This window comes from Poecilia latipinna, unplaced genomic scaffold (genome assembly GCF_001443285.1).
Source record: "Poecilia latipinna isolate Pla-1442-1.1 unplaced genomic scaffold, P_latipinna-1.0 Scaffold2356, whole genome shotgun sequence".
Classification (NCBI taxonomy): domain Eukaryota; kingdom Metazoa; phylum Chordata; class Actinopteri; order Cyprinodontiformes; family Poeciliidae; genus Poecilia; species Poecilia latipinna.
In genome coordinates this window covers 22,682-49,769 of record NW_015114972.1, presented here as the reverse complement: position 1 = coordinate 49,769, position 27,088 = coordinate 22,682, and the positions used below count along the sequence as shown (strand labels likewise).

Here is a 27,088-nt window from a genome sequence, read left to right as displayed (position 1 = left end):
TCAAATAAAATTCGTAAAATTTCTTCTGCCTTCTTAATATTTTATAACTAAACATGCAGGATTTTCTTTGTGTTTGATATTGATATGAACATCGTAAAACATTTTTAAAAATGCATCCAAAACATAAAAAAGGTCTTCCATAATTATGTAATTTCAGGAAAGTTTGTTTGATGGGGTTTTGAAGATTTTTTTTTAAGAATAAATTCAGTCATTATTCAACAAGAACAAACTTTTTACTCAAAATTTGCTCTCAAGTATAAGTTGCTGGATATGTGGTTCTACAGTATATGTGACAGAATTTGAATGAATGGAAACCTTGTTAAAATACATTTTGAATCTATCTATCTATATATCTATATCTCTATATCTATATATATATATATAAGCATGGGGGCTGAAGGGCGTGGGCGGAGGAAACTTGAGCCTTTGCCCCTTTTATCCTTGATGCCCCAAGTATCTTTGAGGTCTCCCCCCAGCCCCCAGTTGTTTTATCAGGAGGTGGTGTGTTTGTGCTCCACTGCTGATGGATCTGACCCGGGCTGGAGGTGAGCGGCTGTGAATAGAAGTTACTGCAGAATCGCAACTGTTAACGATTCGGCCCATAGCAAACAATAGTGAAAATACTGTACCAATAATTTGGACCGCAGCATAAAGCATATCTGTCAAGTGTCCCGTTTTGGCCGGGAAACTACTGTATATAATCCCTTCTTCCCACCTTGCTGTCGTATTAATATTTTCCTGTAAATGTCCCAATGACTGGTATTATATACTGCTCCAAAAAATAAAGGGAACACTCAAATAATATCCTAGATCTGAATGAATGAAATATTCTCATTGAATACTTTGTTCTGTACAAAGTTGAATGTGCTGACAACAAAAATCATCAATGGAAATCAAATTTATTAACCAATGGAGGCCTGGATTTGGAGCCACACACAAAATTAAAGTGAAATGTTCCCTTTATTTTTTTGAGCGGTATACTAATCACGTCACATGTAAAAACCAGAGGTAAAACTTGATAGCTTTTCTTAGCATTAATTAACAAACTTTATTTAGAATTCTTTTTCTTACACATTTAAAATACAGTCAAACTTAGTTCACTGGGTCTTGCAGTTGTCATCTTTCCAGAAGTCCAGTTTTTCAGTAGCAGGTTCATCTGCAAAGAGACAATAAAATGAAAATCATAAATTTACATAAAAACTTAAACACCAGCAGATCAGACTACAGACTTCCAAAGCAGATTGAAATCTAGACTCCTACTTCAGAATTTGGAAGTGGCACAACAGAATATGAATATTATTAGACTCGAGAACCTACCTGGTTTGATTCCGAGGCTGGAGTTATCGAAGAACTGTGTGGGACAGTTTCTGGTCAGCAGCTCTGAACTTTCACCTGCATTGAAAAAGCTGCTTTTGGGAGAGTCCAGCAGCGAGGCTGCGCTGACCAGAGGCTTCCGAGGAGACGCCACAAGTTTCCGAGGGGAATCCAGGGCTTTCTTAGGAGGAAGGTAACTTTTTTTGGTGGGGCTGAACAACAAGATGCAGTCTGAGGCTGAAGACAGGGCCCTCTTCTTAGGAGTACAGGGGGAGGTCTGCCTGTCCTGCTCAGCTTTGCTCTTCCCTTTAAGACTGATTGCTCTGTTCTTCCACTTAGCAGTCTCCTCCTGCTGGCAGGAAACCAAGCTGATGAGAGAAAGGTCAGAGGTCAGAAGCCTGAACTTTCCCGGCATCACAACCAACAGCACTGGTGCAGTTTTTTCTTCTGGTTCTGCAACAACTGCTCACATTCACCGTGTTTTCATGATGTAAAGCACTTTGAATTGTGGCTGAAATGTGCTGTACAAACAAACTTGATTGTCTGAGATCTTGTTTAGAGTTAAACCAATCTGAGGCAGAAGTCCCAACGCCAGTTAGGTTGTTTTAAAGTGTATGAACCTGATCCAAACCAACCGCTTCCTGACGTTCTCTACAGCACATATGGACATAAAAACCGAACTGATCCCATTACCTTTCCAGCTCTGTGATCCGGAGCCAGAGCTGTTTCACCTCTTCTTCCAGCCTGGTCTTCTCCAGCAGAACGCTGCTCTGGATCATCGTACCTCTGGGGTTGGTCAGTCGAGCGTGAAGCTCCTTCCCTGTGAGGACTAAACGGAGAACAAAAAGCAAGACGTTTCCAATGATACAATAGTTTGTAAACCTGTGGCCCTCTGAAAAACTGAATATGAACCAGAGTTATAACATTCATGACTGATGTTTGCTTCTATTTCACCTCGAATTGTGAGGGAAATGTAGTTAAACAATAAAAAAATCAAAACTTTGTGACGTATTGAGCCGATTCTCTACAGACTGACTTACACGACTCCTCGCCCTGATGCTGTGATCTCAGATCCTGCTTCAGCTTCCTCAGAGACTCCTCCTTCACACTCAGCACCGTCTTCATCTTCTCCATCCTGAAAGCAGAGCCAACATTAACACATCACAGCAACAAGCAGGTCTTAATCAGTCGTCACTAGTGTCTATGGCCTCTTCAGTCCAAACAGTTCTGCTCTGTGGACTCTTCTGAAATCGTTTGAGCAACATTGCATTTAATGTTCTGCTAGTTCTGACTTTCCATGCCATAAAAAAAAAATAAAAAAAAAGAAAAAAAAAATCCAGCTAATGTTTCATTACAAAAAGAAAGCCTCACTTTTTTCTTCATTGCTTTCAATGAAGAAAACCTCACACACATTGATGCCTCAACTCTGCAGAGTCAAAACTGCAGAGTCTTGACTCTGCAGTTTGAAGAGTAAAGCGGATAAATGAAATAAAGCGGATAAATCCAGGGGCTCTTACTCTTGCTGGTGCTCCAGTGTGATGGAGGCCAGCTTCACCTCCTCCTCACAGAGTTTGCTCTGGAGGTTTTTCAGCTGAGCTGCACTGAGTGATGCCTTCTTCTAAACGAGAGAGAACAACCGGCCTTAGCAACGTGAAGCTAAATGCTAAAGCAGGACCTGTACGGAGAAACTTCAGTCATACTTCACACTCTTCCAGTTTGACCTTTAAGGTCAGGATTGCGTTCTCCTTCTCCTTTACAAGAACTTTAGTGTCCAGCAGTTCAGTCTGCAGGAGCTGAGTGGTCTGCTTGTGGTTGGACTCCCTGTTCTTGGCTTCAGCCGTCGCTTCCTCTAGCTGCTCCTGCAGAGCCTGAAACACACATAACCAACAGGTGTGTCAGCATTTTCCTCCCAGACTGAAGAGGCTGACCTCTATAAACCAGACTCACTGTAAGCTCTCCTGCTGCTTGCTGAAGCTGCTGGTAGTCCTGGACCGAGGACAGGTTTGGTTCCACAGGCGTTCCCTCCAGCTGCTGCAGCAGTGATGAAGTCTTCCTCCTCTCTTCTGTAAGCTGATCATCTGTCCGTTTATCCATCTGCATTAGTTCATCCAAAATCTTACTGAGCTCATCACTGATGACCTACCAGAGCCAGCCGGAGAGGAAAGACAAAAAATGTTTAAAAAAACATTAGCATTATGCAATATTCAAAATCAGATGGACTGAACCCTTACTAGAAGAAACAAAGCATTAGCTTTTGGTAAAGTGCACCTGTAAAGGGATCGTCCCGTTTTGGACCACAAGTCTCCTCCGTTCAGCTTCCCGGCTGAGGATTCTCTCCAGCTCGCTGATGACCGGCGGGCTGGAGGCGGCCGCAATGGACTCATTGAATTTGAGCCTCTCCTGAACTTCAGCTCGTCTCACTGCGATGTATGAAGTCAGGTTGGTCTGGAGCCTCTCCAAAATGCTCTCCATTTTCTACAGAGTAAATCGAGATGCATCATGTCAAACCAAGAGCTGAATGCAGTCATTCAGACCCACAACAGACTCGGGGCGGATGCTGAACGGCAGTCGGACGGCTGTCTTTACCATTTGGACACTTTCAATGTAGATCCAAACTCCACCTACACAGGCAGATACTTTCTAACGCCATGAAGCCGTTAAAAAGAATCAAATTGTTGAACGACATCAGCAGGTATAACTTGACTTCCTCAGATCAGATGGGTACTCCTGGATTTTTCTTTACATCAATAACTTCAGCTTTTCTTTTGAATAAACGGCAGCGCTGACAAACCGTCCTGTACATGCAGTACCTTATCGACCACAAGGGGCTTCATTCCAACTCCATGTTAACTTTCTAAACGGGTTCATTAGAGGAGCAGATGTTACCTGCTGGTAGAGCTGACGTTTGTCCAGAAGCTCAGAGAGCCTCCGATTCCACCGGGAGTGGAAATCCTCAATGTTGATGGAAAACTTAGGAGCGCCAACTCTGGACATCAGCAAGTCCTGCAGCCGTCTCTCCTCAAAAACAGCCAGGTCTCTATTCACCACCAGCTCAAATGTTTTCATATAGACACACGGATGCACCAGGAGCTGTCCCTAACAACCAGGAGAGCAGAAATGTTCAGTTTCCAGTGGAAATGGTCAACATTTCTTAAACTGCTTCTAGAAAACAGGAACAAGAGCAATAAGTACAAGAGCTCTTGTGAAACTGCTGCAGGTCTGCAATCCCAGCTGAAAAACGTTGCTGTAGACAGCCAGCCTGGACTTTGGAAGGCCTTTCAGGTAAGAAAGCTTCAGGAAACACTGGACTTTCAGGACGTTCTCCAGGGTTTCAGTGGCCGTCTTCGTGCACATTTCTTTAAACTGTTGGAATTTTCCAAAGGTCGTCTAGAATGACAAATTTTCATGGTTTTAGGAACATAAGAATCAGAAAAGATCTTCTAGCATTAAATGATGATCAGTCGGATGGCCTCTATACAAATCAAACTTAATCAATTACATCAAGATGATCAGCAGAGTCCTGCAGGTGTGACAGAGTCTCCCAGAGTGCATTGGGCTTCTGCTCCAGGTTGTTCAGCTGCTGCCTCAGGGCTGACAGAGACACGTTCGTTTCATTGAGAAGCTGAAAAAAAATAAAAATAAAATAAAGACTAAAGTTTTGTTTTAAGAGCCAAACACCAGAACATTTTCATAAATGATTTTACTGTAACGACCAAAAGCACATCTCTAAATCCACGCTTAGACTGAAGCATGCAGTAAAGGTTCTGGGAATTTAAAAAGAGTTAAACCAAGAATGTGACCGTTTGCACAGACCTGCTGGGAGGCGTCACATTCAGCTTCAGACTGAGCTCTTCTGTCCCTCTGCAGCTGCAGCTCCTCCTGCAGGTTCTGCCTCTGTCAGCAGGAACAAGCAGAGATCAGAAACCAGGCGGGACTGGAGGAGCTTAAACTCAAGAATGACTTCATCCCAACATGCAAAAGTAAACATACGGTGTGTGTGTGTGTTTGCGAAGGTCGTTACGATACAGTTTGAGATCAAGCCAAATTCAGATATACTTTTTGATCCAGAAGGGAATTAAATGTTGTAACTCATTAAAATCCAGATCCTTTAAAGAGTCATCATAGACGGTGATGGCTGCTGGCAGGATAGAGCTCCTGTAGCAGTCTGTATTACAGTGAATCTGAAGAAGCCTCTGATCAAAGACACAGTTTTCCCAATAGTCTCATGAAGGAGACAGTAAGGGTTGTCCATCATTTTCTTGATTTTATGAAGAATCCTTCTTTGCCTCATCGTTTGCAGACGTTCCACAGAACAGAACCAGTTTATTTACATAAAACTTATTTTTAAGCTGCACTTCTATTGGGACTGATGGAGGCATTAAGCTGTAGTTGCAGCAGTTTGCCACTAGTGGGACTAACGAACAGTAAGCCCTCCAGGCCACTGACTGAACAGTTCAGCGCCGTACCGGCTGATTAATGAGGCGTTCACTGTCGCTCTTATCTGTTAACAGCAAAAAAAATCCCACAAAACCACTGATCAATTATTACATGATCAGAAATCAGAGTGTCAGTGATCACTCCTTGTCGTGTGAAGAGTTTTTCCTGCTCATCGTCTGAATTCATTCTTTCATGAGAGACTTTGTTTGGCTAATGATTGATTACAATTCCATAAACCAAACATCGACCCATATTCTGATTCCCAACACTGATGCCACTGTGTGAGGCAGGGACAACATTTTAGGCTTCCTCAGTTCTCATTCCCAACATGAGACTGAAGCACTTCAGCTGAACCGACTCAAAGCCTGAACTGTGTAAGAGAAGAAAATGACTGGAAAAATACTTTTTGCTGAAATGTTGCTTCTTGTTCGTCTTTCTCTTTTTGCTTCTGCATCATCAGCAGCTCCTGCTGGGTGATCTTCTCCTGGAAGGCTGACACCTACAACCAGAGGTCAGTTAGTGGAGGTATTCCTTTAAGATCTGGACTCCTCCAGAGTTGCCATCTCACACCTTTTAGATGCATTCCTGCTCTGAAAGTGCCCGAGTCAAAAAGGTTTGATCCAAGTGTGTCAGAGAAGAAATGAATCTGAAAATTGCAGGATGGCAGAACGGACCACGTACCATGTTGATGTTGTCCTGCAGCTGCGCCTCAAGCTGCTCCTTCTCCTCCCTCAGCCCCTCCAGCTCCTGCTGCAGCAGGTCGCTCTTCTGACTCAGAGTCGTCACGCTGAGCTGCAGCTCCTCCATCTCTTCTTTGTGCGTCTGCAGGTTCTCTTTATCCGACAGAAGAAAGTCTCTCTCTGCTTCAACACTTTCCAAGTTATTACATAATTCTGTTATCTGTAACAGAACAGAGGGTTAGTGGAGCTGAACAGCTCTGGAGGAGACATGAAAACAAAGCCCGACTTTAACCTTCTGCTCCAAAGAGAGTTTCTCCTCTTGGCTCGTTTTCTCCAGCTCAGAGTTGACATTTCTTTGTTGGTGCAGGTCATCCTGCAGAGCCTTCAGAAGTTCTTCTGTTGAGGAAGCCTTCAAAGAAAAACAAAAAGATTGAAGAAGTTCACACTAAAACCCATCAGTGAGAACTAAGAGCAGGAATGAAGCTCACCTTCTGTCCAAGTTGCTGCAGCTGCTGCTCCTGCTGCCTCTTCTGCTCAGTAACAGTCTGTACAGACATGCTCAGATCCCTGACCTGTTCACACAGTGGACAAGATGGCCGCCACCGGCAGTTTGACACGGCTTGCATTTCATTCCATTTACACACACACACACAAAAAAAAACCTCAACTAGATACAGTATGCTGGATGTTTGAGATGCACTAAAGAACGACGCCATCAGCAGCTTGTTGTGGTCAATGAGACTCGGGTCACATCTGAGCTCTAGTCAGAGTCTGTTCTGATCCGTCTGTTGCCGGTAAGTTTCTCTACCAAGTCAGGATGGGAAATAAAATGCACCACGCTGAAACTTTAACTAGACGGGGGACGAGCTGATGTTTGAAACCCCAAAATTATGAAAATAACACTGGTCAACAGACAAAAAAAATTATGACAACAAAAAAAAAAAAAAAAAAACAACAAAAAAAAAGACATTTTCCTGAGGGAACAGAGTTTCTCTCCATTGATCACAAACCTCAGCCTCCAACATCTCTGTTCTTCTCTGCAGCTGCATTTCAGCTTCCTGCTTCTGTCTCAGCTGCTCCTGCAGCTCCTCCCTCTCCTGACTGACGGTATCCAGGGAGCTCTGCAGCTTCTCCAGCTCCTCCTCAAAACGTTGGCTCACAGCATCCCTCTGGGCCAGCAGACCCTCCCTCTCTGCTTTCACACACTCCAGCTCCTCAGCAAACTTGGCAAGAAGGAGAAATGAAGGGAGAACATGGACTTTTTTTAAAAATAAAACATCAAGATATTTAGGAGCTAAACCTGTTTAGTGCTCTCCTCTGTTGTACCTGTTGGTGTGTGTTGCTGCTGCTCTGCATCTCCATCAGCTGACTCTTCAGCTCCATCATCTCTTCCTCCATGCGCTCCCTGCTCTCCTTCAACACCTGGAGCTCCTCCTGCTTCTCAAGCATCTGAGTCAGTCAGAACAAATGGTCCAACGTCAGACTCGGCTGTCTCCCTCAGACTGCCGCCTGCCTTCAGTGGGTGAAAACAACCAGTGTGTGTCTAAGAAACGGCTCACCAGCTTTTCCTTTTCCTGAAGAACAGACCTCAGACGCTCCAGCTCCTCCAGCTGCTGGATCTGTAGCCCAGAACAGACAGGAAAGCGTTTGGGTTGAAGAACGAGAGAAAAGCAGATGTAACCAGACAGAACACAGAGCAGCATGAAGTGGAACCTGCTCATCTTTCAGTGGATCTGCTTCAGAGAGGAGCTGCTGCTGCTGGATCTCACACTGCATCTACAAGAGAACAGGGTCTGTGAGAACCACTGAGGCTCTGGGTTCGTCAGGTTTCACTCAAATGAAGGATTATTCCAAACATAAATGACGTTTGTTGCAGTTTGACTCCTTCAGAGAGTTTGACCGTCTCCACATGAGAATGACTTTGTGTTTTTACCATGTGGGTCTTTTCCTCCAGCTGTGATCGGAGCTCCTCCTTCTCCCCCCTCAGCCTCTCCACAGCATGCAGCAGCTCCTCTCTCTCCTCGGTCAGAGCAGCCAGTCTGCCCCGCAGCTCCTCCAGCTCCCCTGGGGTCTGAGTGACTGCGCTCTGGGAGGGCAGCCCGTCTGTTTCTGCCTGCGTGTCCCTCAGCTCCTCGCTTAAAGCCGTCATCTGCTTCAAACAGGAAACAGAACTTATGTTTTATGAGCAAAGCGAGCCCTCGAAGATTCTCATAGAAAATCAGACAACACTTGACATGAGTAGACCGGTTGACTCTAGTTCAGTTCTTTAGCTACTCTACTTTTATATTCTAATGTAGATTATTTCCTAGTCTCCTCTGTCCTCCCAGAACCAGCAGGAAGAGGACAGAACTGTTCAGCAGCTTGTCTGTCTGTAGAAGGTGTGTGTAGATGGTGGTGTGTGTCTGGTACACTCACACTTCCCTGTGCCTCCGTCTCAGTGGGACCTCCATCCTGCTTGCAGACGTTTTCAGACTTTAGACGTTTGATCTGCTTGGCCTGCTCACGGTTCTTCTCCAGGACGCTCCTCAGCTCCTCCTGGTTCTCGATCATCTGCAGAACAGACGAGGTTCGGCTTTCTGACCGTCATGGTAACAGCACCTCATGCTCAGGTATTTTTAAATGCCAGGTGTTTAATGCGGATATAATCAGACGACGTGTTCGTTTACCAGCTCTACATTTTCCTGCAGGTCCTGCTTGAGCTGATCTCTCTCTGCGGTCAGAGAGGCGACCGCAGCCAGCAGCCTCTCCACCTCCTCTGTGGAGCGCCTGCTGCCATCTTGGAGCTCCTGTGTCAGCCTCAGCATCTGTTTAGAGGCAGAGTTATCGTCACGGAGCCAGGGAGGACAGGGCACAGTCAACACTTCACTCACATGTTCCTTTAACTCGGACTCCTTCTCTAGAAAGGCCGTCTTCATGTCAGAGCTCCTCTGCTTTTCTTCTCTCAGTTCTTCCTGAACGGACCTGAGCAGAACGTCAGTCTCTGCGTTTCCATCTTCAGAGCTCTGAACACGTCGTTCCATCAGCAGAGCCTCCCTCTCTGCTTCTACACGCTGGAGGGCTTCAACCATCTGCTTCAGCTATTAACACATTCATATTAACCCAGTCAGACTCCCATCAAGTAAGATAACTGGTAACAACTCAAGCTTATTCATGAAACTGATCTGCATTGGATGAGGATGTAAGATGGGGACTAAAGTTGTGTTCACACTGCAGCCTGAAGTGACCCAATTCTGATTTATTTATTTTTTTTAAAATCAAGTCTTATTTTATCGCCGTTGTCGTTCACATACATTTGGAGTGTGATCTCCTGTGTGAGCCACAAATGGCCTGAATGCGTCCCGCATGCACAGTAGAGGACGCAACAACGTCACACACAGAGAGCGTGCTCAGTGTTTTACCAACCCCCTAAAAGCGGTTGGTAAAACACCACAGAAGAAGTGCAGAACGAAGAGAGCAGAAAAGCTGCAGCATGGAGTCCAACTGAGCAACACTGAGTCCTGGTTTCTCGCTCACCTCTGCGTCCTTCTCTTCCAGAGAAGCTAAAAGCCGGCTCCTCTCCAGGTCGCTCTGTCTCTGCTCTGCTGTCAGTGCGTCAAGCTGCTGAGTTAAATCAGCACATTGTTGCTTCAGCTCCGTCTCCTGCGCAGCCTGACCTGACTGGAGGTCATCAGTCGTCTTGTTAACATCCTGCAGCTCCCCCGTCAGGTCTCCACTCTGAAACCAGAATTACAGAATGAGAGTTTATGTGGTGGTGCAGTGAGGGTGCAGCAGAGAAGCCAGCAGGAGTTAAGCTGTCCACCTGATCTCCAGGAGTCTGAGGTGGAGCCTGTTCCTCCTGCTGCTCCCTTGGAGCCTCCTCTGCCCCTCCACACAGAGCCAGCTCCTCCTGCAGGCTGATGGCGCCGCTTTCCGCTTTCACACTTCCTAATAGATCTGGAAACGTGGAACAGTTCAGAAACCCCCCATCTGATGTCACAGACAGAAACCCGTCCCAGTTCATGGATTATTACTTTGTGGGAGCGTGTCATCCAGAGCGCTGAGCTCAACGTCGTCATAAGAAACATTCAGTTGTTTTTCAGGATGGCTGGGCTTTTCCATCTGCAGCTGGAGAACGGATCCAGTCAGCTCAGCCTCCAGATTCTCCTTGCTGGCTGTCAGGGTCATCTGGAGAGAAAATAATCACTTTAAACCATTTCCTCCTGGCTCAGTGACCCAGACTGACCCAACTACTAAATCCTGTTTATGAAGGGGGAGAAAAAAACAAACAAAAAAAAAAAAACATGTTACTGTTGGATGTAGCTGACTGCTGAGGTGAAAACCTCCAGGTCCAGGTGCCAGAAAATGTACAAGTCTGTGGTTGCTAGGTAATCTTGCAGGTGCTGAGTGGCAATCAGGCCAAGATTTCACTGTTGGTATTTTGGCAGATGTTCTTCTTCAGTGGTTTGTATGCCAGTGACATGTGATCCTTTATCCATGTTTTAAGTTGGAGTAGGTTAGCTCTACTGGTGGCACACAGGGTCGCAACTACATATTATTCAGGTGGATGTGAAAACATAACCCCACCCCAAAGGAAGGTACGTCGCTCTGAACCGACCCTCAGTGGTGATGGGAGGACCTGCATTTACTGCAAAGGTTTGGAGCAGGGGTCACCAACTCCAGTCCTCCAGTTACCATCCTGTAACTTTTAGATGTGTCTCTGCTCAAACACACCTGGATCCAATAAACTGCTTATTTCCAGCCTATTGCAGAGAGGAATGAATGCTGGTGAGGGAATTCAGACATTTTGGAGCAGAGGTGAATCTAAAAGTTGCAGGATGGTAGCCTTGAGGACTGGAGTTGGTGACTCCTGGTTTGGAGACTCAAAGCTCAACACTTTGGAGCCAGAAAAACACAGAGCCATCTTGTGCTCACTGTTCAAAACAGACACAGCTAACAGTTTACCGTCACGTCTACTGACATTAAATGATAACAGGAAGAGATCATGTTGTGACTAAAGTGAACACATATAATGTTCATTTAAATATTGAAAGAGGTTACATGAGAAATGTGCCAAAGTATCACAGCCACACTTTAACACATTACCTCCAGTTGGAGGCGCTGTTGCTCAGACGATTCGATGGCCTTCTTTAGACTAGATATTTCCTTCTGCAATTCATTCTGTAAACAAACAGTAACAGAGGAACAATTACAAAATAGTGAGATTATATTAATGCAGTCTATCGAGCACATCATAAATCACCAAATGAAAAACTGGTTCTCATTACTTTATTGCAGACAAAGACGTTCAACTGAAATCTACCTCCTGCTCCTCCATGAACTTCAGCTCCAGACTTTTGAACTCTTCCAGATCCTTTTTCTCCTTCAGCTCTTGAAGGAGAGCAGCATTTTCCTTCTCTAGGCTCTGTGTGTGCTCCAGGAACATCCCCAGCTCCTGCTTCAGGTGGTCTCGCTCGGCACTAACTGCTTCCTGTGGAACAGATGCAGGACATGTGACCTGCACCGTCATCCCTTGTTGGAATGATGTGGTGAGCAATGAAGTCCCCAAGTCGGCCATCTTGGTTTTCCTCCTCTAATCTCGTCTCAGAGAGTAAAGTGAAGAAGTGGCTTATTGTTGGCTTTAGATGCATCATCATATCATTTGGAAGAAGCTTTGAGTGAAAGAGTTTGCTAAAGTTTAAATAACATCATTTCTTATTGGGACACGGAACATCACGACAGAAAATGTTCAAAGCAGAATCTATGGAGTTCCTATAAATTTATTAATCACCACACAGGGAGGTTGTGGCTCTGCAGCAGCAGCAGCAGCAGCTTTGGCTTCGTTACCTTCTCTGACGCCAAGGTTTCACACAGCTGAAGACTCTCTGCAAAGCCTTTCCTCATCTGGAAGACAAGACTTTAGGATTAGAACCCAAACTGGAACACTTTATATCCTGAAGCATCATTGCAGTTTTTATTTATATTCCTACAAAAGCATATAACATATGAATACAAGCAAGAGACAATATTAAGTATACATAAAAAATAAAAACTCTACCCACTCAACATTACTGCTCCAGAGAGATCTAACAGTCTACCTGGTCAGATTCAGACTGCCTCTTCTCCTCCAGCTGCCTCTCCAGCTCCGACACTTTGACCTCCAACACGGCGGTGGCTTCCAGCTTCTGCTGCGCCTCGGTTTGCAGAACCTTCTCCAGCTCGGCAACCTTCTGTTCGGCTGATTGCATTTGCAACGAGGCATCCAGTTTCTGCTGGGTTTCGTTTTGCAGCTGCACCTCCAGGTTTGCCAACCTCTCTTCCGACTGCTTTTTCTCAGTTTCCTGTTGTTTTTGCAAAGTCTGCAACTGGACCTGTAGCTCTGCAACTCGGCAGTCCAGGGTTTCTGCCGTTTTCACAGCCTCCTCCCTCTGTTGACGCTCCGTTTCGAGCTGATGCTCCAGGTTGGATAGTTTCTCTAGAAGTGCACATCTTTGATCAGGAGACGCCAGGTCACTGGACATGGAGATAAACACACAAGAAGCTTAGTAAAAGTTGCCTTTTACTAAGTGGGACAAGTTATTCCTAAGTTTAATAGTTTGTGTGTAGTATGATCACTGGAACTGTGTGATCCACTAGTGACCAGGCCTGTCACAACAACAAATGTTGCTGGATGATAAATTGTCCCAGAAGTTATTGCGATAATAAAATTGTTGTTTTGAGGTCATTTTAAATGATATCAGCATAAATATACAAGAACATATTCTCAAATAGCAATAAACGTTAAATTCCAACAAGCATTTAACACTGGAAATGGAAGACATTTAAAAAATACAAATAAATCAAATGAATCATGAAGTCTAAACAAAATTGTCCTTCAAAAAAGAAGCTGAGTCCAAAACACAAGACAGAAAACATTTACCATCCAGTTTTTGGTAGAAAGAAAAACAAGTTTGTTTTAGTTTATTGTGTGATTTATATTGCGACAGGTCTACTGGTGACCTCATGAAAAGCCCACCTGTCCCCAAAGCTGCGAACAGTCACAGAGCTCTGGCTCATCTCCATCTCGTCTGAAGGCTCCTCAGGAATCCCCCAGTGAGGGTAGAAGTCTTCGTCAGCTACAAAGCGCAGTAAAGCCCAGGTCCATCATCCAACACCAACCATTCAGAAAGATTTCCATCTTCCGTCGCTCCATACCTTCACCTAGATCCCCAGAACAGAAACGATCAGCTCTCCTCTTCCTGCTGAAAGTCACGTTCATGTCAGATATCCCGTCGTCGTCGCAGGCCGGCGGCTGGCCGTGGAGCATCTTTCCTCCCCATGTCACCCGGCGCTTCGGCATCTGATACAGAACACAGCTGGCATGTTAGCGAGTGTTTAACCCTGATGCTAAACAAGCCTAGCAGAACCACCAGTCAGCTGCGTTTGGGTTAAAGGTCATTATGTGATACTGGATGTCAACAATACTCAAACACCCACTGCAATGTCTAAATAGGCAAACAAAACATACTTTTATTTGCACTTCAGTTGTGGTTCTAAAGTGTTTTTTGTTTTTTCATCATTTAGCCATGACTCGTCACATTATTTGCTGAAGTTGCAAATAACTGGTAAAGACAGATTTCTGTAAAAAGAAAGCAAAACTCTGCTGAAGAAAAAAAAAAAACTCCGTTGAATGAAAAAGGGAAAGAAAGTAAGAGCACTCTGCTGAATAACAGACAGACCTTTGGAACAGAGACCAGGTTGGAGCTGGTGACCAGCAGCTTGGTCAGGTTTCTGATCCGGTCCTCTTGTTCTCTCTGGAGCTGATCCTTCTCTTGGAGCAGCTGAGACAGAACCTCTTTCTCCGTCACTGTGGTCTGTGTGACCGAAGACACCTGGAAGAGACGAACGTACGAGTCAAGCAAAGCAAAGAGCTGCAGAGAAGGAAGTTTGATCAGAGTCAAATCGGAGAAGCCTGCTGACGTTAACCAATCATTCTAACCTCATTCAGTCGACGCTTCAGGTCTACGATCTCATTCCGATACCTCTTGAGCAACGCTCCGTCATCCGATACCTCCGTCACATGAGGGTCATTCTTCATTTTCTTTGCGGTGCTGGCAAACTGAACATGAGGAATTCATCTGAATACTGGAGTGTTGTGCATTCTGACAACTTCAGTAGAACAAATGTAAAATAGGCAACATTCAAGGTTATGTTGACCTGTGAAATGAAGACAAACCTGCAGAGTACTGAGGGTCTCCTCCAGAGAAACGGGCGTGATGGTGCTGATGATGACCGTTTTAGCATTGCCTCCTAAAGAGTTCTGCAGGATGCGGGTCAGTTTGCTGTCTCTGTAGCTGGTAAAACCTCTGCAGAGTGTTGACAACAAATCCAGCAATCAGTGGATTAAAAAATAAAGAATCTATTCAGAATGCAAGAATTGGATTAATTTTATTTAAAATACAGTAAACTTCTGACCCCCATAATCCCCCCAATATTGGAATATGAACTGAAACAACTAAAATTAAAAACTTTAAGATAAATACAAGGCAGACCTGCTGGCTGGTACACAACCTGAGTCATAAAGACATTTTATTAATATTTGTTTGATATACTCAAGAGTTCCGTTTGTAATTTTGCCTGATTCATTTTAAGTGAGTCGTTAGAAAAGCTGTATACAGATAAAAACAATTTCATGATTACTTTTTGCTTAAAGTACTTTATCTGAAAAATGAAGTTAATCATTATCAAACCTGTAGAGTCTGAGAATGGATGAGGAATCTAAATGCATCTGATGTAAACTGAATCGCCATGGTTACTCACTTCTGGCTTTCATCGGTGAGTTTCTTGATCACCTGTCCCAGTATAAACAGACTGAGATTGATATTACATCCTTCTTTGAAACGAGTACCTGTGGATTTGAAAGAAAAAGAATATTAAATGAAAGAAAAACTGAAATGTGGACTCAAAGCGTGATGTTAAGAAAACCTTTTAAACTAAAGCTAGAAATCAAACCATAAAGATGGACAGAAGTAACTCCACTTTACCTTCTGCCCCCGTTTGACTGGCTCTCTCAGATCCAGCGAGATCCACCAAATTCTACACACAAACAAAAAATAAAATGATTAACTTGCCTCTCCAAAATCAAAAGTATAAGTATTTAAAACAAATAAAAAAAAAAATTAAAAAAACATACTAAATGGGAAACAATAATGGCTCCATCAGCATTTTCCCCTGATGCTGGATCACTCCTTTCTCTGCTCTCCAGGATCTACAGAAACATTAGCAAGTCAGAAAACGTCACAGCGACAAACTCCACGTTATCCTGCATGCCGAGTTGTTGCTTACCATACGGAATATGGTGTGTGAGCGGCTGCTCCGCTGGTTCATTTTGGTCTTTCCGTAGTGACGGTTCTCTGGAGGCAAACAAAAAGAAGACACAATGTGTTGACAGGAAGCTACAGAGAAGTTCACCACTGGTAAACTGAACTCTTACTTTCTCCCTTCCTAATCCAGGCGAGGGCTTGTGAAGACGTCGTGACGAGCTCCTCGGTCAGGTCAGCCACGTAGACCGTTTTCTACACAGTGAACACAAATCCACTGATCAGAGACCGTCTGTTACGCAGCATAGTTTCTGCAAATACTCCCATACCGAACGAAAACATTTAGCCCTCTCACATTCATAGTTTCCCGGATTTCCAAAGGTTTTCTCTTCCAGCTGTCAACCAGCAGGTCCGTCACCGTTTCGTTGTAGATTTCCATGTAGGACACTCTGAGAAGGAATTCCTTGTTTGGAAACTTTGGATGAAACGAGGAGAAGTTTGTTTAGAAGAGTAACACGCACGGCCAACAGTAAACGGACTAAACTAGCATGGCGACTTTTACAGCGAGTCTCACGGAGCCGTTTACCGTTTTAATAGTTTGGAAAACATCATCTACAGCCAGAGGAATGACTCCACGGTTACGGTCACTGCCCATCATTGTGAACGTCTTCCCTGAAGAGGTCTGACCGTAGGCAAATATGGTTCCTGACAAGAACATGCATCAACGAAAGCCGTGCAAATAGAGTCAGACTATCTGATTTGATAGTATGAGGATTCACAGCAAAGCAGTGAGCAGAACATTCATTTCTATTACATACCATTGTAGCCCTCAACGGTTGACACAACCAGAGGCTTTGCAATGTCCTGGTACAGCTGGCTAGTAGATTCTTCAGCACTAAACACTCTGTCTGTAAACGGGACAAAATTGGCCAGTAAAATCATCTTAGTGGGTCACAACACACACACAATTATAACACTGTATATGATTTGATGCATACCAAAAGTGAAGCACTTGCTGGAATTTCCATCATCAATCTGACGAATTGATTTCTTGTCAGTTTCCCAGAACACTTGGACAGGCTGGGCCTTTTCTGAAGCTGCATTTTCTTCCCTTAGAAAAGAATTGGGAAGAAGAAAATAAAAAATAATTTTAAAAAATGACTACAGAGAGATTAAACAGACGTACGTCAAGCAGCTGGAAACTGTTCCCAGCGATGAACCAGACTTGTGCAGCTCTACAATTCTCTGCCTGATATATTATGACTCTCATTGTGTCAAACCAGGAAGCAGCCTGTTGCCAGCCTTCAGATAACTAAAATGTATCAGTTTCCATGGTTATGACATCATCCAGACTTTCACCATTTAAAGAGAAATTAATCATTCTGTGTCCAAACTTCTGATTTTGAAGAGCATGAATAAATCTGACATTTCTCATGATTATAATAATTAGCAAATAGAAATACTGCTGATTCTAAACATCTTAAAACAGAAAAAGTTTGGTCCAATTTAACTTCAGACAGTGAGAAGAGCAAAAGGTGGATGTGTCTATTTGATGCATGTAAACTTCCAATTTCAACTATATGTCTAATTTATGCATCATAAACCTTTACTTCATTACACTTACTGACAACAAGTAATTTGTTCAGTTATTTGTATGGGTTATGTTGATCTAAATATAGATATCAGGTGTGTATTGGTAGTGGATCAATACTTCTGTCCAGCAGTTTCTTCATGCATCAGTGCATGTGCAGGAATTAAAATGGCAGACCAGTTGAACAATTTAACACTAATTTAGAGTCAATGGATCACATGACATGGAAGCTATTAAAGAAAAATAAAAAATATATATTAAAATGATTTAAAATCTTAAATGACTGATAATTCAATAGAAATGGGAGTGTGATTGGTAATTGAATCTAGTAGTATGAATTACCATTAGTTTTGTGTCAATTGGTCACAAGGCAAGACATCTATATTTGTTTCTCAGGAATGTTTGGTTCGGAAATTTGTTGACTGTCCTTATGCGAGAACATCCGGGCGAGAGAGGAGGGAGCAGAGATCGCCTGGCCGAAGTTAGCTGAATCGGATCAACCTTGAGCTAGACGCCGTGAAAATTCAATATCCAACTTGAAACTAACGTAATCTCCCTGCTGTCAGAGCTATTAACGGCTTCCGTCTCACACGAATAGCTGCGCGGGATAAAAATAAAGAAAAAGGCAACTTCTCTGTAGTTCTTATGGAATTCTAAAACGGTGTAATGTAAACATTTCATACAGAAAAGCAGAAACATGATACAGACACAGTTAACGTCAGCTTTGGGTGAGGAAGGAAACTCTTCTTCTGAGTGACTCGGATCAGGAAAACTCACCTCTGAGCAACAGGACGAACACGGACACAAACTTTAACAGCAGACTCCGCCATGTCTTCTTCAGGGAACTCGACGGAATAACTGAAGGGATGATAGAATAACATTTTAAACATGCACCGCTTTAATTTGATTGGACAACGTCATCACGTGGACTGAACCACACACGGTGGTGGGAAAAATAAGGATGTAATATTTTTGGAATGACTATTTATGTTTTGTCTTCTAATATCAAATGTCATAATAAGTCAAATATGAGCTCATAAAATCTGTAGTTATATTTATTATTAATCTCAATAAATAGATAAGTATCAAGAGTTAGTGGTTAGCCGGTTAGTCGCGTCCAGAATATCGTCAAACAAGTGCGACGGACTTGGTTGCGTCATAAACCCGCGTTTGACGCACGTGAATAAGAAAGAGAATAACACAAAGTATGGCGGCGTTTTTCTTAAACTAGGACATGAACTATTTGAAAAAGGAGCAAGTATTGGGTCTTGTTGAGTCGAAGTAGTTAGTGACTTTTCTAGGAGACATACGCCGCTATTGGTCGTTTGAATGGGATTGTTTTAATTTAAATGCTTTGGTCTTTCAGCAGAAATGTCTCTGTTTCTTGTCAACAGGTAAGTACAACCTGTTAGTAATGGAACATATTTTGTCAGACTGGGTCAATTTCTAGTTAGTACACATAAAACAACTAAAAAAGAAAATAGAACATCAGCTAGGACTGTTAATATCAAAAACTGATACAACAAATGTTTTGTAGCTTTTGAATAGATAGAGCAACATTGTAACCAACAGAAATCAAATATCGACCTACTGAAGAGTTTATAAGTCTGTAGTATTGAAAGCAGACTGTAGTTGTAACATCAGTTTATTCGTCTTTTCAGGTATCTTGGAGACGACGAAGACGGCGTCATCTCCAATGTGTCCCATTCCCAAGCGCTGCTGACCAAACTGCAGCAGAAGGTGAAACAGAAGCAAAGACAGAGTTTAGCAAAGCAGAGAGAACGGACTGATGAAGAAGAAACCGAGCAGCAGGAAGTTCCGTCAGAGACCAAAGACGAGAAACGAAGCAGTGAAAAGCATCAACAGCAGAAGAAGAAGAAGAGGAAATCAACAGCGGGAGTTTTGCTTGATGCAGACTCTAACAGCTCTGAGCCTGCGGGGAAAAAGAAGAGAAAGGGAGCTGAGGATAAGAAGCAGACGAGTCAGGAATCGGGTGGGATTTTCTCTCTCTTCATTAGGCTCACATGTTTCAGATTACTTTATTTTTTTTTACTGCTATGCTGTCTCTGGGACCTGGTTGATTTAAAGTGTTAGTCATTCTCATGAATGACTAACACTTAAAATCAATGTTGAAGAGATCCCAGTCTAAAAGACGTCCGTTCAGCAGACCAACTGGAACTAACTTCTAGCAACTGTTTCGCCACAAACAGATGGAACTAACAAGAATAAACACTAGGGATGCACAATATTGGATTTTTGGTCAATAGCCGATATGCTGATATTCTAAAACCCATTTTGCTGATAACTGATACCAATATTTTTTCCTATACATACTTACTGAAACTATATGGCTTTCTCTACTGTGGAATTAAAATGTTGCATTATCTTTGTCAGTTTCACCTGCTTCCAAATGCAAATTTATCTAAAAAGGAGGCTGAAAATGCTCAGTAAAACATTGTTTTACTGAACATAATGTCAGTTGAGTAAAACTTAACTGACATTATGTTTAATGTCAAATTTATCCCTGACATCTGTTCTCTCTAAGCCAATGACAACACTCAAACAGTACACATTTAATGTTGCGCTGTGCTGCAGACGTCACAGTCACTGGTTTTTCATACAAAATGACGTCTTTTATATCAGTGAGTTATGTTGACCGAATGGCCCTAACTCTATTGGCCAATACGATACCATGCCGATAATATTGTGCATCCCTAATAAACACCATTAATAACTCCTGACATTCCTTTTCAAAGATTGCCATAAACTAAACACATAATTGTGCAATCCATATTGTGAGACATTATGGATTACAAGTAAACAATAAATATTATATTGTGAGGCAGCTTTGCTTGGAATAGCGTCTCTCTTTCCACCTGTTAAAGTCCCAGTTGTGGATGCAGTGAGTGGATTGAGGTTCCCAGCAGGTTGGATTCAGGTAAATTCAGGTGAACGATGGCTGTGAAATCCTCCACTCTGTTTACTTCTTCCCAGCAGAGCAGGTGTGTTCTTACTGGTCATATCTCCATTACAGCAAACAGGAAGTGTCTCTGCTGTTTGTACTCCCCCTGCTGGCTGTGAGAGGCTGTGGGTGTCCCCCTGTAGCATTTCCATAAAAAGGGACGACCTGGGTAGATGACTTCAAAGACATCAGATCATATTGGTTAGCATGTTTTCCATAAAGGTCTCATATTGGAGCACGTCTCTCCATCTGGGTCCATCTTCAGAACTTTATCCTGCTTGAAGCACCAAATGTAGCAGGTTAACACTAGTTCTTTTAGGTTGGAGCAGCAAACAAATATGGTCAGAATACAGGAAGGACGACAAAAGGCTTCCATGTGACTGAACTGTGGAAGTCATCTGGTTCGTTGTCACATGAATGCTTAGTCATTGTTTTTGTCACTTTTTCCCTTTATTTAACCAGGTAAAACTCAACTGAGCTCCAGATCTGTTTCGCAAGAGGGCAGAAAATCAGCAAAATTTTGTTATGATGTTGCGTTCTCCCTGATTGTCTCCCTGAGGTGCAACAAACCCAGAACATGTGTAAAATGTTTGACCTCTTGCTCCCAGTGAAGCTAGTTGATGCTGATATTTCTAGCAATACACATCGGACAGAAGAAACAAAAGTTATTTGAATGTTTTGTCTGTCACACAGTAATGCTTTGATGTCTTCTTACTTTTTGTGTAACTTTTCTTCCATTAATGTCGTTTTATCTTTGGATCTCAGGTCAGTCAGTGGTGGGTGTTTCTCCAGAGAGCTGCAGGTGTGAAACGGAGCGGGAACAGGAAGTGGAAGAGCCAAACAAGGACTCGTCTGCAGCGACAGGATTCCGTGTCCTCGGCGGTTTTGAAAGCAGACCTGTCCATAAGGTACAATGGTATCGGGGGGGAACCCTAACCCTACCCCAGTAAAATAAGGATTCCTGCCATTTATTCCACTTTCTTTGTTTTTCTTCAGGCAAAGCGGGTCCTGCCTCAGTGGCTCGCTGAGCCCGATGTCATTCACAGAGACATTAAATGCAACCTGGTTCCTGTCTCCTCTGTTTCTGGGGTTTCTGCTCAGCTTCTCAGGAAACTGGAGGCGAATGGAATCCAGCACTTTTTTCCAGGTACGGTAGATTCACCCAGGGGTCAGCTGGGGCTATTTGTAGGTTACTTTGGGAAACAGCTATTGACAATAAAGCCTGTGATATGCTTCATCATAACTCTGTTTATTAACTTCAACCCTGTAGATAGGAAATGACTTGCAGTGAGAGAGAAGGTGGCCATGTAAGAATCCCCAGGGCCTCAGTTACATTGTTTTAACCAAGTTGTATGCAAACTCACTGTTACTGTTATTTTATTTCCTGTTTGCCTTTTTTACTTCCTAATGATTATAAGAAATGCAACCTGTGAGTACAATCATCCAATCTAACCAAATATGGCCTAGTTAAAGTATCAAGCAGTGTCAGACATGTGATGGTAAAGTGGTGCAGTATGACTGGAACAGATGTTTTAGTCCAGGCCTCATGAGCTTTTCTACCACTCTGTCCTCATTTTACTTAATAAAAGTGGCTGATCGTTCACAGTCTAAGTCATAATCCTGCTGTGATCTGTTTTCAGTGCAGGCAGAGGTGATCCCGGCCATATTGGAGGGCGCTCAGCACGGATTTCTGATTGGTCGAGGAGGCTACAGACCCAGAGATCTCTGTGTTTCTGCACCAACAGGCAGCGGAAAAACTCTGGCCTTTGTCATTCCTGTCATTCAGGTGAGCAGCCAGCATTTCCTCTGCGGTGCTTTGATCAAGCATTGCTGGTGCAGGTTTCCCAGCGACGTGTGTGTTTCCTGGCAGGTTCTGATGGAGCGGACGGTGTGTGAGATCCGGGCTCTGGCTGTGCTGCCAACCAAAGAGCTCGCCCAGCAGGTCGGAACGTCCTAATCATTTCTGCACATTCTTAAACCCTCACAGTGTTCTGACCTTAATGTGTGTCTGGTTCAGGTCTACAAAGTGTTTGTGTCGTACGCCGAAGGAACTCCTGTGAAAGTGGTCATGCTGGGGGGTCAGAGGTCGTTTGCTGCAGAGTGCGCTTCGCTTTCGGAGCAACGGTGAGGACGGCAAACTAAGAGCAAGTCTTCATTTATTGGTTTGATCCTTAAATATAATGTAATGAACGTTTTCAAGCTGAGTAACTTTAAAGGGGCAGTGTTCTGTAAAACTGAAATTTTTTGCTTCTCATTATGTTATGATGTTCCCTCATCAAAAAATACCTGGAGTGTTGCCTTGATTCTTTCATCCATGTTTGAGAAATCCTTTAATCTCCATGGCAACCATTCAGCTGTACAAAACGGCTGGTTGGACTTAGCCCCGCCTTCAAGGACAAAGCACCTCCTCTGAGCTGCAGTTTCCAAGCTCTGTGGTTTTCTTCCGCCTCACAGAGCTCATCTCCGCCTTTCAGCTCCTTCAGACTAGCCAGCAGCAATTAGCCAACATCTGGTGGAACTGTTCATCTGTTGAGCTCATTATAGGAGCTACTGCTCAGTGTAACGCTGGTAAAAACTTTAAGGGTTAATAGAGGAGCCATGTTGTGATGACTTCCTGAAGGCGGAGTTTCAGAAAGAGTAGGATTTTCTTAAAGAGACAGAGGCCCAATTTCAAGATGTTTTATTACAAAGTCAAATGTATCATGTTTGGTATGTGCAGAATTTTTATAACTTCTTGATTAGTGCTACAAAATGGCATTTTGTGCCTGGAAAATATACAATAGTGCCCATTTAAAAAAGCAGTATTGCAGATCCAAATCCGACAACCTGCTGTCTGTTTCAGAGGCAGTGTGAGGTGCAGCACAGCAGACATAGTCGTCGTTACTCCAGGTCGACTGGTCGATCACATCAGCAAAAACCCAGGCTTCTGCCTGGAACATCTCCGGTTTCTGGTAGGTTCCTAAAAATCCCAGTATTCTCGCTGCGTAGAGCAGAACTCTTTGGTTTCTGATGTTACGCTGCGTCTGTTTTTCTGTCTGCGTCTCAGATAATCGACGAGGCCGACAGGATGATCGACAGCATGCACCAGTTATGGCTCAGCCAGGTGCTGAAGGCGGTGTACTGCTCAGCGGCTGGACCAGAGGACAGAACCCTGTTCAGGAGGACGAAGCCGGCATGCATCACAGCAGCCAGGTGGGTCAGACAACAGCAGCAGTCTGTCTGCATGCAGCATTCAGGTGAAGGTTTATTCACAGATTATTCAGAGTAACCACAGAGATTCCAGTTTAAAATGTCATGAATGTTCAGATGTGAGTCCTGGAATTCATTCTGTTAAATTGTTTTACTTACTACACAGTGAAGAGGCTTGGAGGAGAACATGAAGTTTACTTGACATTTTCAGCCACGGCTTTATTTAAGATCATTTCCAATTTCCACCTGATCACAAGGGGTTACAAAAAATATATATTTTGGAAGTTATCTATGTTTTTTCAACTGCATTAGGATTATTTTGCTCCTCTGAATCCAAAAATAACACATTTTTCTCAATCAGTTCAACTTTTTATTTATTTTATTTTATTTTGATAAATCTGACCTTCTGACTAAATTGATGACATTTTTGTGACATTATCAGACCATTTCTGTTAATGTTTCTCATCTCAAGGTTTTAGGAGAAATTATTTTTCTAATAGACTGTGTTAATTAAATGTTACAAACTTGGATTTCTGTAAATTGAATAATAAACACTGATCAGGGTAAGTACATGTGAATTGAACATTAGGTCTTCATTGTGTAAAATTCTCCGTCTCTTTCCTGTCCTGATGAATCTCTCCTCCTGCTCATCACTCATTGATCAGATTCTCCAGATGTGAGAACAAGTCCTGCATGTTGATGCTCTTGTTGCTCCATAGTTCACAAAGTTGACCTGATTGAGCAAAACCAATGTGATTTTTGGATTTAGCTAATCAAAATGACCCTAAAGCTCCAGACAATTTCTTTGGCTGTTGACCAGCGGTATCTACCTCAAAGTAATAATAAAATAAATCGATTACTCTGTTAATCCAGATTTCTAAGCTAATGTACGGCTGCAGCCTGAGCATTTTGGCACAAAATGCTGTTAAACAGTTGTAATGTCAGAGGACTGGTGGTTCATTCTGTAATAGATTGAGTCGTGTTGTTAGTGAAACGTCTACATCGTGGCCTCACGTCGCGCTGCGTCTCGTCTCAGTCTGTCTCCAGGTCAGATGCCGCTCCAGAAGCTGCTCTTTTCCGCCACGCTCACCCAGAACCCGGAGAAGCTGCAGCAGCTGGGCCTCCACCAGCCCCAGCTCTTCAGCTCCGTTCACTCCCCCTCCAGCAGCACGACGCCAGAAGAGCCCACCCACAAACACGAGCGCTTCGACTTCCCCCAGGGCCTCACGGTAAGACGCTGCCTTTTGACTTGAAGGGCAAACCGATAACTGAAGCTGGAGAGTGAAACTCTGACATGATTCCTTTTGGTCTGCAGGAGTTTTATGTTCCATGTACGATGAACAAGAAGCCGCTGCTCATCCTTCACTTCGTCCTGTATCTGAAGCTCCGCCCCATCCTCTGTTTCACCAACTCCAGAGAGACGGCACACAGGTTGGACGGACTGACTGACTGACTGACTGACTCGTGTCTCTCAGTGTGTCGTCTGATCCGTCTCATCTGTTTTCCAGACTCTACTGTTTGGTGAAGCTGTTTGGTGGAGTGCAGGCGGCCGAGTTCTCATCACGCCTCTCTCCTGGTGAGAGGAAGAAAACCCTGAAGGACTTTGAAAAGGGGAAGATCCAGCTGTGAGTCAGAAGCACACTGGATCACTGACATGAGAATCGATCCAGTAACAGAGAGCCAATTCAGTTTATTCCTACAGCGACGCCAGCATTTCACCACTTACAAAAATAGTTGTTTCAATTTAGTTTCACATGTTCCTGTTGATCTGAGTTATCAAACAGTTCATTAAGCTCAATTTGTCACTCAGATTAGTTGGAAAAGTTTTTACTCAAACTGCATTGAGTCAGTGACAGCAGACGGTTGCTTACAGCAGGTCTTCATGCCAACCATGAATTTAGCGACAGTAGAGAGGAAAAGTCCACTTTAACAGGAAGAAACCTCCAGCAGAACCAGAACCTGACTCGGTACAAGCTGTCGTCTGCTATGACTGACTGGAGGTCTGAGAAGACAGAGCAGGAACAGATGAACTGATGAGGAGAACGTTCTGCGTTAAGGAAATGCAAAACGTTAACAGAAGGAGAGAGAGAATGTTTGTTTTTTGGCAGCATTATCTCAACCAATCCCATCCTCCAGGAAGACGCCACATCTACAACAGAACACTAGGCCAGGGTTAGCTGCTATGGAGAGAGAAAAAAGGAAAGAAAAGGGAAACTTAACAGTTGAAATAACATCAAATATTGTAAGTTAGAGAGTAGAAGACGTAGTAAGTGAGGGAAAAGTGGTCAGTTTGTCCTCCAGTAGCCTGTGGTTGTGTATTCATTTCCACATAGTGGCATGAGCCATGTTGTGATGCTGCAGCTGGTTATTAAAACCTCTCTGCTCTCTGACAGTTTTGAGTTCTTTCATCTTCCTGTTGAGTTGAGAGAGCAAAACATCCATTTCACATCACTTATATCCACACAGCAGCACCGAGCCGATGGCGACTTTTCCTGAATCTGATGTCTCCGTTTCTGTGGTCTTGCTTTGTTTGTGCTGCAGCTTGTTTGACCGCTCTGCTGTATTTACCTGATCTGTCCTCCTGCAGGCTGATCAGCACAGATGCAGCTGCCAGAGGCATCGACATCAAAGATGTCAAATGTGTGGTCAACTATGACGCCCCGCAGTTCATCAGGACCTACATTCACAGGTCAGCAGCTCCGCTGTCTCATCCCTCAAACTGTCCCTTCTGTCCCCGTCTGTCAGAAAGTCATGTTTTTGTCCTGGCGTCTCTCGTCACGTAGGATCGGAAGAACAGCGAGAGCTGGAAAACCTGGACTGGCCTTCACCTTTCTGCTCAGGATTCAGGTACAGTCACTGATCTGGAATGAGAAGAGCTTCATGGAAAGAGGAGAAGAGTGTAGGGAGTTCTGTCAAGAATAAATTAGGACACGCTTACATTTATTACTACTTAAAATATGGTTCATATGGTTAGTAGATGATGATTGAGTTCCTAAGGAGGTTAGCCCTGTTTTAAATTCTGGCCAAAATAACAGTGTCCATGGTTGAAATGACGATCAGTAATAAACTGAGACCAGAGTGAATGCTTCTCTTTAGCAGTTTGAGTTTCTCTTCCCTCCATCAGGAGAATAATTTCCTTCGGATGGTGATGGACGCAGGAAGCCCCGGGATTCAGAGGCAGTTAGTAAAACCAGAATGCCTGAAGGGGATGGAGAAGCAATATGAAGTGGTCCTACAGGAGCTGGCTGATGTCATCAAGGTTACTGCCTCATTTTACTGTTCAAGTTGCTTCAAACTCTTGTGAATAATATTGATTAAAACACAAACTGTATTTTTCTGTCTTTCTTTCTGCAGGATGAGAAATCAAGACATTGAAGCTTCAAGTCTGCTGCCGTCAGGTTTCACCTGAGCTTCAGTTTTAATGTCGTCTTTGGAAATGATCACAAATGTTTTTTACCTATCAGCTCATTTAATAAAAGCTAATATAATCACTCCAGTTATTTTTAATTTTTCTTCATCTTGAAATTTCATTGCAGAACATTTTTGGGGTTCTCATATTCTCTTGTTCATCTCATAGGTGTTCTATGATTCTTTTGAAGGATCCCCGACCATGTTTCTCAGGGTTCACTGTCTTTGTTTC

At 43.5% G+C, this 27,088-nt stretch overlaps 2 protein-coding genes across 2 annotated transcripts; one reads left to right on the top strand and one right to left on the bottom strand.

Moving 5' to 3' along the window:
- Positions 1 to 1,022: 1,022 nt before the first annotated feature.
- On the bottom strand, positions 1,023 to 18,182 carry cenpe (centromere protein E). The gene is made up of 46 exons (XM_015018999.1): positions 18,075 to 18,182; positions 16,705 to 16,817; positions 16,525 to 16,614; positions 16,293 to 16,411; positions 16,062 to 16,181; positions 15,880 to 15,961; positions 15,732 to 15,799; positions 15,580 to 15,654; positions 15,431 to 15,482; positions 15,207 to 15,294; positions 14,623 to 14,752; positions 14,386 to 14,505; positions 14,126 to 14,278; positions 13,602 to 13,746; positions 13,423 to 13,522; positions 12,506 to 12,920; positions 12,255 to 12,311; positions 11,731 to 11,898; positions 11,514 to 11,588; positions 10,442 to 10,595; positions 10,231 to 10,364; positions 9,945 to 10,145; positions 9,302 to 9,508; positions 9,098 to 9,235; positions 8,847 to 8,981; positions 8,365 to 8,580; positions 8,145 to 8,207; positions 7,991 to 8,050; positions 7,758 to 7,880; positions 7,442 to 7,654; positions 6,920 to 7,003; positions 6,724 to 6,840; positions 6,433 to 6,651; positions 6,155 to 6,250; positions 5,128 to 5,208; positions 4,814 to 4,936; positions 4,507 to 4,701; positions 4,201 to 4,410; positions 3,583 to 3,789; positions 3,262 to 3,453; positions 3,015 to 3,182; positions 2,832 to 2,932; positions 2,355 to 2,449; positions 2,008 to 2,143; positions 1,318 to 1,682; positions 1,023 to 1,156 (listed from the first exon to the last, which is right to left on the bottom strand). Exons 1-46 carry the CDS (start codon positions 18,176 to 18,178, stop codon positions 1,098 to 1,100), a joined length of 6,366 nt encoding a protein of 2,121 aa, XP_014874485.1. The 5' UTR covers positions 18,179 to 18,182; the 3' UTR covers positions 1,023 to 1,097.
- A 266-nt stretch (positions 18,183 to 18,448) lies between these two features.
- Positions 18,449 to 26,944, top strand: ddx51 (DEAD (Asp-Glu-Ala-Asp) box polypeptide 51). Its single transcript, XM_015019000.1, has 16 exons — positions 18,449 to 18,691; positions 18,959 to 19,290; positions 21,025 to 21,167; positions 21,256 to 21,406; positions 21,900 to 22,045; positions 22,130 to 22,201; positions 22,277 to 22,383; positions 23,102 to 23,210; positions 23,306 to 23,451; positions 24,485 to 24,677; positions 24,764 to 24,879; positions 24,957 to 25,073; positions 26,036 to 26,137; positions 26,232 to 26,295; positions 26,573 to 26,707; positions 26,803 to 26,944. The coding sequence occupies exons 1-16, from the start codon at positions 18,669 to 18,671 to the stop codon at positions 26,821 to 26,823; spliced, it is 1,977 nt and encodes a 658-aa protein (XP_014874486.1). The 5' UTR covers positions 18,449 to 18,668; the 3' UTR covers positions 26,824 to 26,944.
- The last annotated feature ends 144 nt before the right edge of the window (positions 26,945 to 27,088 follow it).

Coding starts and splice junctions, on each gene's coding strand:
- cenpe (XM_015018999.1), bottom strand. CDS start 18,178: ATGTTATTCTATCATCCCTTCAGTTATTCCGTCGAGTTCCCTGAAGAA. Junction 15,800..15,879: donor CTGGATTAGGAAGGGAGAAA/GTAAGAGTTCAG, acceptor GTTTGCCTCCAG/AGAACCGTCACTACGGAAAG. Junction 1,157..1,317: donor CAGCCTCGGAATCAAACCAG/GTAGGTTCTCGA, acceptor GTCTCTTTGCAG/ATGAACCTGCTACTGAAAAA.
- ddx51 (XM_015019000.1), top strand. CDS start 18,669: ATGTCTCTGTTTCTTGTCAACAG. Junction 22,046..22,129: donor TTGTCATTCCTGTCATTCAG/GTGAGCAGCCAG, acceptor GTTTCCTGGCAG/GTTCTGATGGAGCGGACGGT. Junction 23,211..23,305: donor TGGAACATCTCCGGTTTCTG/GTAGGTTCCTAA, acceptor TCTGCGTCTCAG/ATAATCGACGAGGCCGACAG.